General features: G+C 37.3%; 1 protein-coding gene across 1 annotated transcript in view; it reads left to right on the top strand.

The window, feature by feature from the left end:
* SYNE1 (spectrin repeat containing nuclear envelope protein 1) overlaps positions 1 to 19280 on the top strand; it is a 391665-nt gene that overhangs the window by 300875 nt on the left and 71510 nt on the right. The window contains exons 118-121 of the mRNA XM_021716025.1: positions 1185 to 1279; positions 5264 to 5498; positions 7663 to 7857; positions 13943 to 14068. Coding sequence (XP_021571700.1) covers positions 1185 to 1279; positions 5264 to 5498; positions 7663 to 7857; positions 13943 to 14068 — 651 coding nt within the window. The remainder of the gene's footprint in view (positions 1 to 1184; positions 1280 to 5263; positions 5499 to 7662; positions 7858 to 13942; positions 14069 to 19280) is intronic.

The raw sequence follows: 19280 nt of genomic DNA, 5'->3' as shown, positions 1-19280 counted from the left end.
TGTAAAGTGGTAAAGCTGCTTTGGAAAACAGTTTGACAGTTCTTAAAATGTTAAACATAGAGTTATCATATCATATAACCCAATAACTCCACCCTAGGTATATACCCAGGATAGATGAAAATATGTGTCCACACAAAAACTTGTAACAGTATATTGTTTATCATGGCATTAGTCATAATAACCAAAAAGTGGAAACAACCCAAATGTCTATCAACTAATGAGTGGATAAATGAAAAGTGATATATTCATATAATGGAATTCTATTCAACAATAAAAACCAATGAGATACATGTTGTGATATGGGTGAACCTTGAAAACATTATGTTAAGGGAAAGAAACCGATCAAAAAAGACTATATCTTCCATGATTCCATTTATATGAAATATTAATAATAGGCAATTCGTAGAGATATAACATAGACTAGTGGATGCTTAGGGCTGGAGAGTTGGGAGGAAATGTGAAATGATTGCTAATTAGCATGGAGTTTCTTTTAGAAGTGATAAGAATGTTCTAAAACTGATTGTGGCTATGGTTGTAAAATCTGTAAATATAATAAAAGTCACGAAAATGGACACTTTAAAAGAGTGTATTGTTTGGTTTATGAATTATATCTCAATAAAGCTGTTTTTAAAACAGTGGAAATAATTTGAAAGACATTGAATTTTTTAAAATAATAATAAAAATACCAATTCAATTAAATTGAAAGATAGTGAGTTCAAAAAGAGCAGAAAAGGGGTGGACTTTTTTCTTTCTTCGACTTTGTCCTATACACAAAAAGTAATTTGCCATCTATTAGTCCTTCTGGTGCCATGTGCTAGTGTAAGTACGTTGCCCTAAGCTAGTCTCTGTGTCTGAACATGAACCATGCTTTGTCCACAAAATAAGCCAGAAAGCAAGTTGTGCATTAACTTACTTTATTAGATGTTTTAGAAAGAAAGTAGAGAAACACAATTCTACTTTTAGTCCTTTAGTTTTATTAAGCCAAAACCTAACCTTCATCTTTGAACATTTCTTAATTGATTATTTGAAAATAAATTATTCCTACAGAATTTCACACATTTCTTGATTCAGCTGGAGATATTTTTCATAGTCTTGCTAAAACCAGAATATTTGGAAAGTTATCAGAGAACCAGTCACTAAAATTAAGAACACTAAAGTACGATCTTCTTTTTTACAAATTATAGTTGTTTCAAGCCGAGATGTTCAGTCGTCAGCAGATTTTGCACTCGATCATTATTGATGGGCAGCGTCTTCTAGAACAAGGTCAAGTTGATGACAGGTAGGATCTTTGATACACTATTATAAAGAAAAGTTTCTGGTAAATTAGTCATTTTCTTTTTAATGAGCAGATTAGAGGGAATATATCCAATCTTCCTGAGGCAATTGTACTATAGTGGAGCCTCAGTAATTGGAGGAGAGGCTTGTCTGAATCTCTGAAATGACTGAGTATTGAATCTTTTTAGAGAACTGATATTATATTATATTATATGAAGGACATAGAGTAATTGGAAATCACCTCACCAACCTTCACGAGTCATCTGTAGGGACTGGAATTAATGTAGATCAGAATGAATTGTATCGATGATGAGTCAATGGTTTGTAAACAGATGCTTCTCATATTCTCATACAGTTATAGAAATTTTATTTATAAAAAGAGCATAGATATCACTAGTCCATGCCTCTTAATTTATAGATGAGAAACCTGAGACTCATGAATGTGAGCCAAATTGACCAAGGTCATAGAATTAAGTAACAGCAGAATCAGGGCCAGAGCCTGTGTGTCTGGTTTTTAGTCAGTACTGGATTATATGAGCCAGATTTCCCATGCTGTGATATTTCCTCCATATTTGAAAATGGTTTCCCACCTTCAATCAGATTGCATTCAACCTGAAATCCTTCTTCTTCTTCTTCATTTGTGTAGTAAATTATCCCTTTATTAAAAATGCAGGAATAAAAGTCTCACTTCAGATTTATGGCACATGAATTGACAATTCCATACTGTGGTTACCTTTCCTAGGAATGTTTATTTTATCTCATCTACTTTTTGTGGTGATATTCCGAGTATTAAATTTGTTTGCTTTATTGCCTATGTACATCTTTCTCACATTTAGGACTAGTAGTTGTGATTATAATTAACTTAGTGTTTTTTTAAATAGAAAATGAATCATTTTTAGTGAGAGTTTTGTTTTAATGTTTTAGCAGCAACTTCAGTTTTAAGTGGATATTTATTTGGAAGTACATGAAAGATTTTCACGGTTAAGTTTGGATCAACAAAATGTGATAACATATTTATTCTATTCTAAGTAAGCCAAAGTTAAATGTGAGCTTTCCTGATTAAGATGCTCAAAATAAAACAAATTCAAATGCAATTAACTTTTATCTTCTGCTTTATCATCTCTTAGCCAACTCTATAACAATATTATAAACATTTCAGTCATTAAGTAAAATAAAACTTAATATTCACATGCAAGCCAACATCTATTAAATTTTAAATGTTAACATTTAGGAAAAAACACAAGCAAGATGAAAATGGGAGGTTGGACCTTCGGATAAAGAATTTTGAAAGTTGAAAGTTAAAAAAAAAAGATCAGATTAGAACCTGTTGACAATAGGAAGATCCTAGATTGTAAATGTATTGTGTTCTAAAGGTTAATTTATGAGTTTTACTTTTTAAAGCTTCAAGTTTGGCACTGGGAACATGTCATGTTTTAAAAAGTTCCCCATGCTGGCAGGTAGCTCAGGACAGCTTGGTTGTACAAAGTAAAGACAAGAACCCAAAGAGATTTTGAATGGTTACCTAGTAGGGAAAAGCAACATGTAAGGGCATTTCCACATTCTAGAATATGCTCAAGCCCTGAAGTTATACATTTTCTGAGTTGACAGTTGCTTTTATCTTTTAGGGAAGTATCAAGAAGCTAATCGATCATACTTGAATTCTACTGCAATTGATATATTTATTAAAATTTTCTTTCAAAAGTAGAAGTCATCATCCAAACCTAAGTAGTTGTTACATGGAATTTTTTTTTAGTCAGAGTCTCACCCTGTTGCCCAGGCTGGAGTGCAGTGGCACTGTCACAGCTCACTGCAACCTACGCTTCCTAGGCTCAGGCAGTCCTTATGCCTCAATTTCTTTACTACAAGTGCGCACCATCATGCCTGACTAATTTTTGTTTTCCTTGTAGAAGTAAGGTCTTACTAGCCTGGTTTTAAACTCCTAAGCTCAAGCAATCTTCTCACCTTGGCCTCCCAAAGTGCTGGAATTACAGATGTGAGCCACCACACCCAGCCTGAATCTGTTTTTAAAATGAGAAAGCAGTCAGGGTCGGTGGCTCAGCCTGTAATCCCACGCCTTTGAGAGGCTGAGGTGAGTGGATTGCCTGGGCTCGTGGGTTCGAGACCTGCCTGGGCAGCGAGACCTCATCTCTACAATAAATCAAAAAATTAGCCGGGCGTGGTAGCACTCGCCTGTAGTTCCAGCTACTTGGAAGGCTGAGGTGGAAGGATCGGAGCCCAACAGGTTGAGGCTGCAGTGGCCGGGAGCATGTCACTGCCCTCCAGACTGGGCAACAGAGTGAGACTCCAACTCAAAAAAAAAAAAAAAAAGTGAGAAAGCATACAGATTTTTTTTTTTGCAGGGGCTTTATTTAGTACTTTTCTTTTTAATACCAGCATAGTTGACCTTGACTATGTATTATTTATCTTTTGTTTAAGCTGAATCATTAAATAAGCTTAAAGGAGTAAATCGAGTGCCTATGAGTTTTGAATGTCTATTACTCAGATTTGGAGCATATGTATTTATAGTAACATTAAAATTAATTTAGCTTCTTTATTTTTTTGAGTTGGAGTCTCACTCTGTCGCCCAGACTGGAGTGCAGTGGCCGCTCCCGGCCACCGCAGCCTCGACCTGCTGGGCTCCGGCGATCCTTCCGCCTCAGCCTTCCAAGTAGCTGGAACTACAGGCACGCACTACCATGCCCAGCTAATTTTTTGATTTATTGTAGAGTTGAGGTCTCGCCAAGTTGCCCAGGGTGGTCTCGAACCCGCGGGCTCAGGCAGTCCACTCACCTCAGCCTCCCAAAGTGTGGGATTACCGACTGAGCCACCGAGCCCGGCTTAATTTAGTTTCTTTTAGGATCAGAGTTAGGATCAGGGATAGGATTAGGGATAGTTTTTCCCACGTTTGGTTACAAAATCAAAGTTTATAGTAGTCCCAGATAATAGGAAGTATCAAGAAGAGAGGAGTCTAGCATAGTAAGCCAGCTCAGAGCTGATGTCACCCACAGGAAGAGAGAATAGTATATCTCAGAAAGAAAAGCAAAACTAATTTAATAGAGAAAATACAGGTAATGTTACATTTTGATACTAAAATGTGTGTATGACAGTATCATCTACAAGAAAACTCATTCTATTTGATGCTGGACAAACCCTTCCTAGTCATTCTAGAGCCACAAGTTGAATATTAAGTAATATTTAATAAGGAACAGTCAACACTTTTTTCAATTAGAAAACACAAAAGCAAGAAGAATACAGCCAAGGATCTGAGATTCTTTAGCCTAAAATTGATAAAGTTTGAGGAAAACTTAGTATCCCTAAATATATGAAGGGCATTTACACAGATTGTAATGACTCATTTTTATTTTTCTAAGAACAAAGTGAAGTCAGCCTAAAATATAGAAGGGACAGTTCAGATTAATAGATGGAATAATTTGCTAGAGATTGAGGCTGTTTAATGTAAGGGAATACTGAGAAAGTTTATGGAATATGGTTTTTAAAAATCTTCTTAAATTACATGATTTGATTTAAGTGACTTATGATTCTAGCTAAAATAACACAGTTCTGTCTATTAAAAGTGGCTTATGATTCTAGTTCAAGACAGAGGTTCTGCATACGCTTTGCTCCATGTGTTTTCCTGTAGTGGGGCTCCCAAGACACTTTCACATGCTACACACGTTGCTATGGGCGTCTCAGGGTTTTGAGCTGTGTTCATTGCACCCGCAACATTTCACTCCCATTCTCGCACCCCCAAGGAGAGAGTGAATGACATTACTTTAGTGTAGATTTGCCTTCATGAAAACGTGCAGCATTTACAAACACCAGTAGTTTAATTTTTTAAATGAATTGCAGTAGACCCAGTAACAGATCACAACATGATAGATGAAAACCTCTGCCCTGTCACTTCTCAGCACTTAAGGTCACATTGACTGAGGATATAACTACATCCAAGGTACCAGTGTTTTTCACCTGGTAATTATTTCTTCTCCAGGGATGAATTCAACCAGAAATTGACACTCCTCAGCAATCAGTGGCAGGGGGTGATCCGCAGGGCCCAGCAGAGGCGGGGGATCATCGACAGCCAAATTCGTCAGTGGCAGCGCTATAGGGAGATGGCAGAAAAGCTTCGCAAATGGTTGGTTGAAGTGTCCTACCTCCCCATGAGTGGCCTCGGGAGTGTTCCTATACCACTGCAACAAGCAAGGACCCTCTTTGATGAAGTGCAGGTAAGGTGCAAAACACTGATCTCAAGCCCTGGTGCACTCCCCAGTATACACTTCACCTTAGCCTCCATTCTTCAGAAGGACTATGGGGTGACATTGGCATTGGGACAAACATTGTTCTCAAATGCCAATGGAAACAAATGAGATGATTACATGACAAGGCCCGTCATGAATGGAGAAGTGATAGGAAGCCCCAACCTCTCACAAAGCTCCCCCCACCCACCCTTCACACACCAAAGCCTGCAGCAACTCATTCAACCTCAGCATGGCAGGAAAGACAAACTTTGTGTTGATTATACATATTTTACTCATAACAATTTAAACATGTAACTTTAAGTACTTCAGAGAAGATGTGAGGCCCTGTCCTGTTTGAGCTCTTTGTTCATTTACAGGTAACCCCTTAAGGTTCCCCAGCCTGGAAATTTGGGCTTCTGGTGTCTTCGATGCCTCCTAGCACTCCAGCCAGTCCTTCCCCATATATCTCACGGGCTCCTCTTCCTTTAAATCATATTCTCTGGTTTCTTTCTCCTCTGAATTTCTCTGGGAGACCTCATCCACAAACATGGCATCAACAACTCTGTACCAACAGCGAAAGGGCAAATTGGTGTCTTCTTGTCACATTCATCTGCTGAGTTTCCAACTCATGTATCCAACCACCTTTCTCAGATTTATATGTATGTGCATAGCATAAGTCATGTGGTCTGTGGGTCCCAGCAGAGCCTGAGATCTCTGGTTCAACCATTCTTTGTTTCCCATATTTCTAGCCCAAGAAAATGTCTATCAGTTCAGGAACCCTAGAGATATTTAAGAGCTATACTCTTTCTCATTTCCCACTGCCCTGTATCTAATCTGCTCCAAGTCTCTGTCTCTTCTGCCGCTGCCTTGATTCAGCACTCATGATTTCTAGCCTAGATAGACAGTAACTTCCTGACCTGTCTTAGTATGTCCAACATATTCCTTCTATTCCACTCTTATTCTACTGCTGTGTGCCTTTATTAAAATTTTAATCTAACACATCACTTCTGTACTTCTCGTGTCTCTCTATTCTTCTGTGACTCTCAGTCCCTTTTACTATTAAAAACCAAATTCCTGGCCAGGTACAGTGGCTCATGCCTGTAATCTCAACATTTTGGGAAGCTGAAATGGGAGGACTGCTTGAGCCCAGGAATTCGACACCGACCTGGGCAACATAGCAAGATCTCATCTCTACAAGTTGTTTTTTTTTTTAATTAGCCAGATGTGGTGGTGCATGTCTATAGTCCCGGTACTTGGGAGGCTGAGGTGAAAGGATCTCCTGAGTCCAAGAGGTTGAGGTTGTGATGAGCTGCCATCATGCCACTGTACTCCAGCCTAGGCAACAGTGAGACTAGAACTGGACCAAAAAAAAAGCACAAAACAAATTCCTGTGCAAGATGTGGTCTTGCTTCATGTTCTATCATTCCGTTACGTGCATTCCACACTCCAGCCACTAAAAACTGTGCCCAGCTTCCTGAATCTATCATATTTCTCTGGCTTAGTGAATTTCCCATCTTCATTTCTCTATGGGTAGGTGTCCTCTCCAATCCTGGTCACATTCATCTTACCACATCAGGTCCTTCTTAATCTGGTTGCGTTCGTATGTCTTTCAAGACTCATTCAACCTTTACCGCCTTGAGGAAGCCTCTCTGCTTCTCTGTGCACCCTACTGGGTCCAGTGTCCCTCTATATTCCTGTGCAACAATCTTATACAGTGGTTTTCTGTGATTTTGTTCTTTTCCTTCTTTCTTTTTGTTTTGAGTTGGAGTCTTACTCTGTCACCCAGCCTGGAGTGCAGTAGCATGATCACAGCTCATCACAACCTGGACCCCCTGGGCTTAAGCAAACCTCCCTTCTCAACCTCCCAAAATGCTGAGATTGCAGGCGCGAGCCATCACACCTGTCCTAGAATGGTTTTCTTATTACATCATGATTAGAATTATCTTGGGGGCAGAAACTAAACCTCTCCCCACTTTAGTCTCTCTCATTTATACACTGGTGCATTCATGCATCAAGCACCACCACCGGAAAGTGCTTGTTGGATGAAAGAGGGCATGCTGTTTATGCTAAAATTTAGGGCTGTCTAAAAGTACTTAAAATAGGGAAATAGCGAAGAAAAGAGTGAGAAAGTAAAAGCTGTGGTTTCTTTCAGTTCAAGGAAAAGGTGTTCCTGCGCCAACAAGGCAGCTACATCCTGACAGTGGAAGCCGGCAAGCAACTCCTGCTCTCAGCGGACAGTGGCGCTGAGGCCGCCTTGCAGGCCGAGCTCACAGACGTCCAGGAAAAATGGAAGTCAGCCAGTGTGCGTCTGGAAGAACAGAAGAAAAAACTGGCCTTCTTGTTGAAAGTAAGTTCAGTTAAAAACCAAAACCGTTTACTTGCTGTACTACTTCTTCCCATTGTCATCCTTTCAATCAGATAATGCAAAGATCATCACGTAATATCCTGTGGTATTTTGATCCCGTGTGTTCTACTTAAGACTTTGTCCTGTCTTGCATGAACCAGAAAAGTTTCCCAATTTTCAGCATTTCATCTTTCAGGAAAATCCCCCAACAAAGGAATTTAAAGACTAACAAGATTGTCCAAGCTATGAATTCTGATTAATGGCCAGTGTGAAGACTTAGATATGTGCTGACTTTATAAATCCATACAGAAATTCAAAGGGTAGATTCCACTCTCTAGTCTAAGACTCTAAAGTGGTTTTCAAGATTGATATCTCTTTTTTTATAGCAAGGGGAAAAACCAACCCAAAATGATACTCTCCATTTATCTTAGCTTATCCAAGCCAGTTGCCATGAGATAAAATCTCCAGGAGGTATATTAAGCCATTAGTTGGATACAGATCACATTCTGATCACACAGTAAGTCTTGGAAAATGTAGATTTATCTAGACCTCCCACAATATGCTTTTCTCTCTCACTTTCCAATTCCATGTGTAATGCATAATTAAATCAGCAGTTTACAAAGGATGGAGGCTCTAAATCCAGATAAGCCCAATTTAATACTATAGTAAACCAAGTTGGTTAACTCAGCCTGTCTATACCTCAGTTTCCTCATCTGTAGAGCGGGTGTAATTTTACCTTCTCCATACGACCATAATGAGGATTAATGATATAATGAATGTAAATCATGTGGTACCATACCTTGCTCATATTTAGAACTAAGTGAATGATACTAATTATCGTTGTTGATATCATGATTTTTAAAAAAGTGAGCCCAGCTAAATGCTATGGTCTTACATATGTTGCTAATCACCAACACTTGAATGAGGTTATCTATTAAATTTGGCCTGTCACTGTTTGGATCAAAGGTAATAACTAACGCTAATAGAAAAGATTTTGGTTTTTTTCAGTGCTTAAAGTGTGCACACCCGTTGGGTTTATTCTACTGAATTTTGTTTAATAATATATTAACTTCTGTGTAGGAAGCAATCAATCAAAAATGTCACCGAACATCTATAAAGAACTATTATTTGCACACAGCACAATTCATCAGTAATATAACATGCTTGGTTCTTTTTTCTTCCTTTTGCTTTTAGGAAAGGATTTAAAACACTGTAACTCATTCTGTGGAGAGCATGTTAATCATATTTTTAAATTTGTGATGTGATTTTTGGAGATAGTCCCAAGACTTAATAAGGCATGATGTCTGAGTCATTGCATTTGCTTTTCTTGTCTTTTTGTTGGTGTATAAAACAACCACTTTGATAGATGTTTGCAGGTCATGACATCAAGTTATTTCCTTATAATTCATGTAGTAAAAAGTCTCAGTTACAGCTTCAGAATCTAAGTCATCCTTGGAAAGGGAAATCCCTAGTCTTCTTTTGTTAAAGTTTATTTTATTTTGAATCACACACTATATCCTGTTTGCCTAAGAAGGAATTTATGAATCTAATTGTAATGTCTGTACAGCCTCATTTTAGTGAATCTTTTCAGCACAACTATAATAATTATCTAATTTTAGCTCTAAATGCTCTTGGAAAATATGCCCAAAACACAGTCATTATAATTCCATGCCCCGCATGCTCATCTTCTTCACTATTATTTCTTAATTTTGTTTTGAAAAGTAAGAAACTGATGTCATCTTTTTTCAGATCAATAAGCCTCTAAGAACTGCATATTGACAGATTTGATAGATTTCAGGTGTGTGATGCTTTTATTGAGAATATTGTCCAATTTAAGCAGAAAGAGGATCTTTTAGTCTGCCCTCACTATGCTCAGCACTGAACTAAGTGTATGTAGCCTGGGGCTACAAAGATATTTTAAAATAAAGGGGAATTGTAACAAATCTGTCCATGATAGTCAAGGAGTTTTTTTTGTTTTGCTTTTTGAGGGGGTTTTTTTTTTCCCCCTTTTTGGTAATTGGGAAAAAGGGAATGTGATTATACACTCTAAGACATTCCATGAAAGAATTTTAAAGAAAGGTGCGATTCTTGGGCCAAACTCTCAGCTCACTTAGAAACCAAGCAGGTCCTTTAGTTAACATTACTTCCAGGAGACAGTTGTAGGAATAATACCTGGGTTGTTAAGCTAAAAATAAGGTGACAAGAGAGAAGGTAGAAAGAATTCAGACAAGAAAAGACTGATGATGGTGAAAGAGATATTGTGAAGGAAGGTGAGAAATGATTCGACACGATACTGACTACTAAAAGTATTTCTAGTTGTGATTCTACTTGTCTTTCTTTGGAAAGCAATTAATGGTGTGGAGAGTGGCCACTGGGGAGTCCTCTTAGGAAGGGGGAGGCCAGGAATGTAAAGTATGTCAAATGGGCAGTGTTGGACAAGATGAGGGACACTTGTTTAGTCCAATTTAATTTTCATTTCAATATGAGCTAATGTGTAGATAAGGTGCTACACATTCACTGTGGTTCTTTTCATTTTTTTTTATTTTTTAATGACAAAAAAATGCCTGTTTCTGAATTTTAAAACCTGGTAATAAGTGAAGTCTGCAGAGTAAACAATGAAATTTCCCTTACACCACCATCCAAACTCTCCTGTCTTCTTCAGAGGTAACCATTGTTACCAGTTTGGTGTGTAAACTTTCAAAATATGAACCACACTATGTATGTTTTCTTTTGTTGATACATTGAGATCTACCTCATTCTTACTGCCATTCTCGACCACCTACCCTGCCATATTCTTCTCCAAAGCACTTACCACTACTTGGCATATTTGATATATATATATTTCTTTTTTTTAAAGCCTGGGCATATTTCATTGATGGTTTTATGTGAATGTTACAAGGAACACAATATTACATCCATTGCTTAAATCTTTATGAACTACTACAAGATATATATTTCTTAAATTGGGCATTATCTCTCTTCTTCCACTTCTTGATTTGTGTGGGTTTTTATGTGTTATATTTAATCCTTGGCTGCATATAATTCAGTACTAACAAGATAAAGCCAGTCAAATGCCTTGCCTTTTGTGGTGTGTGTTTCTCCTTTTTTAACAATTCAAACCTATGCAACTCATTATATGTATATATTGAATTGAATCAGAGTCCAGGCTATATTATCTTTACATTTAAAAAAAATTTAGATTCAAGAGTACAGTGCATGTTTATTACATGGGTATATTGCACACAGGTGGGTATATTGCACACAGGTGGGTACCAGACTCAGTGTACTTATTACCCCAATAGTGAAATTGTAACCAATAGGTAAATTTTGGCCCTCACTCTCTACCTTTCTCTCCTTTTTTTTGAAATCCTCAGTATCTATTTTTTTCATTGTTATGTCCTCGTGTACCCATTGTTTAGTTTTCACTTATAAGTGAGAACATGTGGTAATAGGTTTTCTGTTTCTGAGTTAGTTTACTTAAGATAACTGCCTCCAGCTCCATCCATGTTGCTGTAAAGGATATGATTTTTTTTTTTATGACTGCATAGTATTCCATGGTGTATACCACATTTTCTTTATTCAGACAACTGTTAAGGGACACTTAGGCTAGTTCCATGACTTTGCTACTGTAAATAGTGCTGCAATGAACATAGGAATACAGGGGTCTTTTTGTGTAATCATTTTCATTTGGATAGATACTCAGTATTAGTATTGCTGGGTCAAATGGTATTTCTATTTTTAGTTCTTTGAGATGTCTCCATACTGTTTTCCATAGAGGTTGAACTAATTTATATTCCCTCTAAAAGTGAATGAGCTTTTTCTTTTCTCCATATCCACACCAACGTCTGTTGTTCTCTGACTTTTTAATGATAACCACTCTGACTGATGTCAGATGATATCTCACCGTGGTTTTAATTTGCATTTTCTAATGATTAGTGTGTTGAATTTTTTTTTATCTATTTGTTGGCCACTTATATTTATTCTTTTGAGAAATGTCTATTCATGTCCTTTGCCAGTTTCCAATGGGGTTGTTTGCATTTTTCTTATTGAGTTGTTGAAGTCCCTTGTAGATTCTGGAAATTAGTCCTTTGTCAGAGGCATAATTTGCAAATATTTTCCCTCATTCTTTAAATTGTTTACTCTATTATTATTATTATTTTGCTGTGCATAAGCTATTTAGTTTGATTAAGTTCCATTTTTCTATTTTTGTTTCTGTTGCATTTGCTTTTTGGGTCTTTGTTATAAATTATTTGCCTAGGCCAATGTACAGAAAAGTTTTCTTAGGTTTTATTCTAGGACTTTCACACTTTCAGGTCTTACATTTTAAGTCTTTAATCTAGTTTGAATTCATTTTCTTTTCTTTCTTTTTTTTTTGAGTTGGATTCTCACTTTTTCGCCCAGGCTGGAGTTCAGGCGCATGATCATGGCTACTGCAGCCTTGACCTGTTGGGCTCAGGTGATCCTTCAACCTCAGACTTCCAAGTAGCTGGGACTACAGGTGCACACTACCATACCCAGCTAATTTTTTGATTTATTGTAGAAATGAGGTCTCACCCTGTGGCCCAGGTCGATCTTAAACTCCTGGGCTAAGTCAGCCCTCTCACCTTGGCCTCCCAAAGTGCTGGTGTTACAAGCATGAACCACCACTCCCAGCCTTGAGTTAATTTTTGTATAGTGAAAGATGGAGGTCTGGTTTCATTCCTCTTTATATGACCACACAGTTTTCCCAGCCATCATTTACTGAACAGGATGTCCTTTCCTCATTGATTGTTTTTTCTAAATCTGTAAAAAATTATCTGGGCAATTTGATAGGAATGTGTTGAATCTATAGATTGTTTTGGACAGTATGGTCATTTTAACAATATTGATTCTTCCAATCCATGAGCATGGGATGTTTTTTCATTTGTTTGCATCATCTACAATTTCTTTCATCAGTATTTTGTAGTTATCCTTGTAGAGATCTTTAACTTTCTTGGTTAAATGTATTCCTAGGTTTTGGTTTTGGTTGTGTGTGTGTGTGTGTGTGTGTGTGTGTGTGTGTGTATGTGTCTACGGTAAATGAGATTGAGCTCTTGATGTGGTTCTTTACTTGAGTGTTATTGGTGTATAGGCATGCTACTGATTTTTATACATTAATTTTGAATCTTAAAACTTTACTGAAGTTGTTTATTAAGTCTAGGAGTCTCTTAGAGAAGTTTTTAGGGTTTTCTAGGTATATGGTCATATCATTAGTGAACAGAGATAATTTGACTTTCTTGTTTCCAATTTGGAGGCCTTCTATTTCTTTCTACTGCCTGATTGCTCTGGCTAGGACTTCCAGTACTCTGCTGAATAGAAATAGTGGGAGTGGACATGCTTGTATTGGTTCTTAGATGAAGATTTTCAACTGTTTTCCACTAAGTATAATGTTGGCTATGAGTTTGTCATCTATAGCTCTTATTATTTTGAGCTGGGTTCCTTTGATGCCTAGTTTGTTGAGGGTTTTTATCATGAAGGAATGTTGGATTTTATCTCTCTTCTTTTACCCATATACATTTTTATCTTGAAAGAGATTCTATATCCTCTCTTTTTCTCCCCCCATAATGCATTTGGGAGAGGATAGATATTGGGTGCAATTATGGGTGGGGCAGAAAAGAGACAAAGACAAATCTCCAGTGGATTATACTTCTACCTGTGCAGATAGATTCAGATTCAGATAGCAATTCTGAGTACATATAGTATTCTGGGCATTGTGATTGGTTCTTTGATACCCATTACCTCTTTTACCTTGCAATAAATATACAAAAGTTTGTATTATTTTCATTTTCATAGAGAAAATTGAGATATAGAGTGTTATCTGCTTAGAGCCACACTGTGATTAATAAGTAACAGAGTCAGTGTTACGTTCAGCTCTCCTGATGAGCTTCCCATGCACCCCCATCCCACTCTCCAGCAGTGGCTGTGGACACACCCTCACACCACTCATCAGCATGTCTTTAGTCCTTTCTCTGAGAATTAAAAAGAGTATTTCTTTTTTCTTTTTTCCTTCCAATTTTTTTTTTAACATAAAAGTTAAAAAGTCAGCCATTTCTTCCTCTTCCTATTCCAGGACTGGGAAAAATGTGAGAAAGGAATAGCTGATTCTTTAGAGAAACTGCGAACTTTCAAAAAGAAGCTTTCCCAGCCACTCCCAGATCACCACGAAGAGCTTCATGCAGAACAAAGGCGTTGCAAGGTAAATTACTGGATTGAGATTTCCACTGTCACCCATCTGTGTGCCTTATAATGTCTTTGAGGCTGTACTCCAGTCAAATTCCCAGGGCTGTCTGCATGCACATACAAGGTTCTGGTGAATGATTGTGAGGGCAGACAACTCTCATGAAACTTGCCTTGCTGATTTATTGCAGTTGATGAAATTATAGTCTGGTTTATGGATTACTCTGCCGAAGTGAATGAAAATTTAAGACAAAATTTCAAACGTAACATTAAAAAGTATTTAAAAGCTGAGTCAAGAGCAGTAAAAGCAATCTTTTTTAAAGCATCCACACTGGGGAGTCATTCTAGTAGAAGAGTCTAATTTACAGGAAGACAAATAAGGATCAACAGCCTGGAAAATGCAGACAGTGCCCTCAGAGGAACACATCCTGCCCTCTAGACCATTCTGCAAGGAAGGGGGTTAGTAAATAACTGATCAGAGTTACCGCAGGGATTCACACAATCCTTAAATTACTCAGAGCTCTAGCTACTTGAAGATTATGCTCAACACCTCAAATGGTCCTTGGAAGCAAATCAGCTAATACAGACCACTCCCTGCATTATAAGCTCATGGAGAGCAACACGATTCAGTGGCTGTAGGATTTGTTCCATTCACATCTCTGTAGCCAAACAGCAGTTCTCTGCTAAGCTAGGCCGGTCATATCAAAAGTACCTTTAAAGATGCTTTTTTCCCCCTCCACTTGGGCTGAGAAGTCCAAAGCATTTAAGAGAGACAAATTGCTAAAGAAGTCAAGAAATCATGAAAAGTGTGTACAAATAAGAATTTATTCAATATTAAAATTCAAAGATATTGTTTGAAACTTGAAAAAGGTAGATTTAGTAAAATTAAAAGGTAGTATGTTTTACAATGTGAATGGAAAGTGGAAAGTGTGTGAAATACTATCTTGAGGTGTTAATTTATATATATGCAAAGGTTGTGAAAACCGAAAAGTTTGTTTTAAACCTGTAATTGTATATTTATTGAAAATTATTAAAGAAGACTTCTGCAAAACATGAATGGGTATTTGTTAGGCTCCTCTTGTTTGCCAGTGATGATACCAGTGTTATCTAAGTTGGTATAAATACAATGAGCTTATGAAAACGTTCTGTCATTTCCCTTTTGCAATAAGAAAACTGAGCCTTCTGTAAGTTTAATAACTTTTTAAAGTTAGTAAATATCGGGGCTGCCTGAATCTCCTTCTATATTTTTACCACACTGACTCCTTGAGGGGAGACCCAATAAAACCTGGGGTTATCTTCTGGTGGGCGGGCCCCTTGTAGTACAGGCTTCCCTAGCTAGTTAAGTGTTCTAGGAACCCATTGCCATGAGTGTAGCAGCTAGCTTTGTTGTGAGAAGCTGCATTCGGCTTCAGTTAATTTTTTTTGTTGATTGTTTCAATGCATTTGCCCATTTCATGATGGGTGATTTATGAGCACACCTGCCAACACCACATAGAGTGTTCAGCAGTTTTTGACCAAAAATGACATTTCCTATTCACCCAAACTCACCCCGAGTGACTTTTTTTTCCCCCTGGATAAAAAAAATGTCCTCAAAGGGAAATACTTTGCCAATGTGGAAGAGGTGAAACAAAGAATGGCAGAAGCACTAAAAGGCATCAAAATAGACGAGTTCAAAAACTATTTTGATTGGTGGAAAAAGTGTCTTGATAGGTGTACTGCATCAAATGAAGAGTACTTTGAAGGTGACTGAAGTTAAAACATGTAGGAATAAATACACATTTTTTAATAAATAAATTCTGGCGTTTTTTGGGTCCTCCCTCATATAGCTATTATGTGAGTTTAAAACAGTTGGATTTTGGTAGTGTTGTTATTGTTTCTTTTGTAATCCATATACCAAATCTAATGTTTGAGTTGGGGTCTAAAAATTGGTATTAAAAAAAGGAAAGTCAGACGGGCTCGGTGGCTCAGCCTGTAATCCCACGCCTTTGGGAGGCTGAGGTGAGTGAATTGCCTGAGACCGCGGGTTTGAGACCCGTCTGGGCAGCGAGACCTCATCTCTACAATAAATCAAAAAATCAGTTGGGCGTGGTAGCACATGCCTGTAATTCCAGCTACTTGGAAGGCTGAGGCAGAAGGATCGCCGGAGCCCAGCAGGTCGAGGCTGCGGTGGCCGGGAGCGGCCACTGCACTCCAGTCTGGGCGACAGAGTGAGACTCCAACTCAAAAAAAAAAAAAGGAAAGTCTTTCCACTGGTATAACAATTTAATATGTCTAAGGGAATAAGCAGAAATGTTGTATATTTAATTCACCTAGATGGTTTGGTCTTTCAGCCAAATACTGTTGCCATGGGACCTCATTTTACATCTCCCAAAATATATGACAGTTACAAACACACCCTGCTATTGAGTTTGTAGATTTTAAAAATGTATTTCAGTTTAGTTCTCTGCTACTTTTTCCTAAACCACACTTAACAGCAAAACAAAGCAATTAACCTGGAAAATTTAGGCTAAAGTCTTGTTTGCCTAAATTGCCTGGGAACCAGCCTCAGACAGTACCTCTAATTGCCTTTGCCTTTGGAAACCAGTCTCCTGTGCGAAGAGATATAAAGGGAGAGAAAAAGCCAGGTGAAATACTCTATTCATATACAAAATTAGCTAGGGTCTAAAAACAACAGCTGGTTATATAAATTGCAAAACGGGTAATCGGTCAGAGCATTGCAAAAACTAATGTCAACTCGTTCAAATATTGATGTATGACTTTTTCCCCTTAAATCCTTCCTAAAACAGATTATATAATCTTATTTCAATAACTTAAAGAAATCTCTGTTTCTGCAGAAAATGTATTCAGTGCATTATTTTAAAATGAGTAGTATGAGCAATAGACCTCAGCTATGACATTATAAGTATAGATCACAGAATGTAGTAACTTATAGTGTTTGAATATGAAAATTAAACTTAAGTCTCTTTTTAAAAAGCATTCCATCGGTGTGGTAATTCAGGATAAAAAGAAAGGATGACGTGGGAGCTTATGAAATTAGTTTAAAATAAAGATCGATGCAGTGATGAAACTTTAATTTAGAAAAGAAATCAAGAAAATATTAATGAAATGGTAAATAGATGGCAAGAAAATTTTGCAAGCCATCATGTAGTATCAGAAAAACTTGATGACTTATCAAATTATGAAGGAAGCAAAGGACAAAGCACAAACCTTGTTTTATTGTGCTTTGCTTTATTGTGTTTCACAGATAGTGGATTTTTTTTTTTAATTGAAGGTTCATGGCAAACTGCATGGAGAAAGTCTTTCGGCACCGTTTTTTCAATAATGTGCTTACTTCATATCTCTGTGTAGTTTTGGTATTTCACATACTATTTCAGACTTTATTATTATTTATGATAATTCTTATTATTGTATCTATTGTGGTCATCTCTAATCAGTGATCTTTGATATTGCTATTGTAATTGTTTGCGGTTGTCATGAACTGTGCCCATATATGATGGCAGACTTAATTGATAAATGTAGTGTATGTTCTGACTCCTCCACCAACCAGCTATTTCCCATCTCTTGTCCTTCCTCTGTTGTTCCTATTCCCTGAGACACACAGTATTGAAATTAGGCCACTTGATAATCCTACGCTGGCCTCTAAGTGTACAAATAAAAGGAAGAGTCACACATCTCTCACTCAAAGCTCAAAAGCTAGAAATTATTAAGTTTAGTGAGGAAGGCATGTCAAAGGCTGAGACAGGCCAAAATCTAGGCCTCTTTTGGCAGTTAGCCAAGTTGTGAACACAAAGGAAACGTTCTTCAAGGAAATTAAAAGTGTTACTTCAGTGAATACACGAATGATAAGAAAACAAAAATGGCATATTGCTATTATGGAGAAAATTTGGGTAGCCTGGATAGAAGATTGAATCAGCCATAATATACACTTAAGCCAAAGCCTGATCCAGAGCCAAGGACTTAATTCTCTTCAATTCTGTGAAGGCTGAGAGAGATGAAGAAGCTGCAGAGGAAGAGTTTGAAACTAGCAGAGATGGGTTCATGAGGTTTAAGAAAAGAAACCATCTTCATGATATAAAAGTGCAAGGTGAAGCAGCAAGCGCTGATGGAGAAGCTGCAGCAAGTATCCAGAAGGTCTAGCCAAGATCTTTGATGAAGGTGGCGTCATTAAACAACAAATTTTTTTCATGTAGATGAAATAGGCTTCTATTGGGAAAAAATGCCATCTAGGACTTTCATAGCTAGAGAGGAGAAATCAAGACCTAACTTCAAAGGACAGACTGACTCTCCTGTTAGGGGTTAAAGCAGCTGGTAAAACCAGTGCTCATTTACCATTCTGAAAAGCCTAGGGCTCTTGAAAAGATGCATTTTGGACATGGAATTGTTAACGCCTCTGAGAAGTGTGTATCAGAATTTGTTCTGATAGGCAACCGAGGGACAGAAGGACATGTGAAGGGAGAGATTATGCAAATGTGTTCATATTTCCACTTGGACTGTAGCCATTGATGCATGTGTGTCTCTTTTGTCTGTACTATAGGAATACATTAAGTAATTCAGTAGAAACTTACTTTCTTGCTAATATTTTAATGATATAATTCTGATAATGAATTATCTTAGAAACATTTTACTTAATGTACTCTGTTGCTTTATGTTTCATTTTAAATTAGCATGAAGGGAATGCAGTATGTTAATCAGAACTCTGCCAATACTTTTATCCAGATGCCTGTAGCCATTTTTGTCTTCTATGAAATTTTTGTCCCAAGAAAGGCAGGATTACATTTTTGACTAACAGATTGAGTTGGTGTAGTGTATTTTTGGTTATCAAAATACTCATATAGCTTTGGGATTTTGAATTGGTAAATATTCATGATGTGTGAAAAAGCATGATAAATACTGTACCATCTCAATCCCATGAAATTGGCTGTTGTATCTATGCGCACAAGGACCAAGAAGGGAATGTCAAACTATAAACTGCTTGTGATTGTGGATGACTTTGTTCTTTGCCTCTTGTGTTTTACAGTTTCCTATAATGCATATATTAACTTTTAAGAAAAAAAAGTTATTTTTAAAATCTGGAAAGAAAAAAAAAAGAACTTGCTGAATCTACTTCCCTTGTGCTCTATAAATGGAACAGCAAAGCCTGGATGACAGCACATCTATTTACAACATGGTTTGCTGAATATTTTAAGTCCACTGTTGAGACCTACTTCTCAAAAAAAAAAAAAAGATTGCTG

This window comes from Carlito syrichta, unplaced genomic scaffold (assembly GCF_000164805.1).
Source record: "Carlito syrichta isolate Samal-C Ts95f unplaced genomic scaffold, Tarsius_syrichta-2.0.1 Scaffold308114, whole genome shotgun sequence".
NCBI lineage: Eukaryota > Metazoa > Chordata > Mammalia > Primates > Tarsiidae > Carlito > Carlito syrichta.
This window is presented reverse-complemented; position numbering and strand designations above follow the sequence as displayed.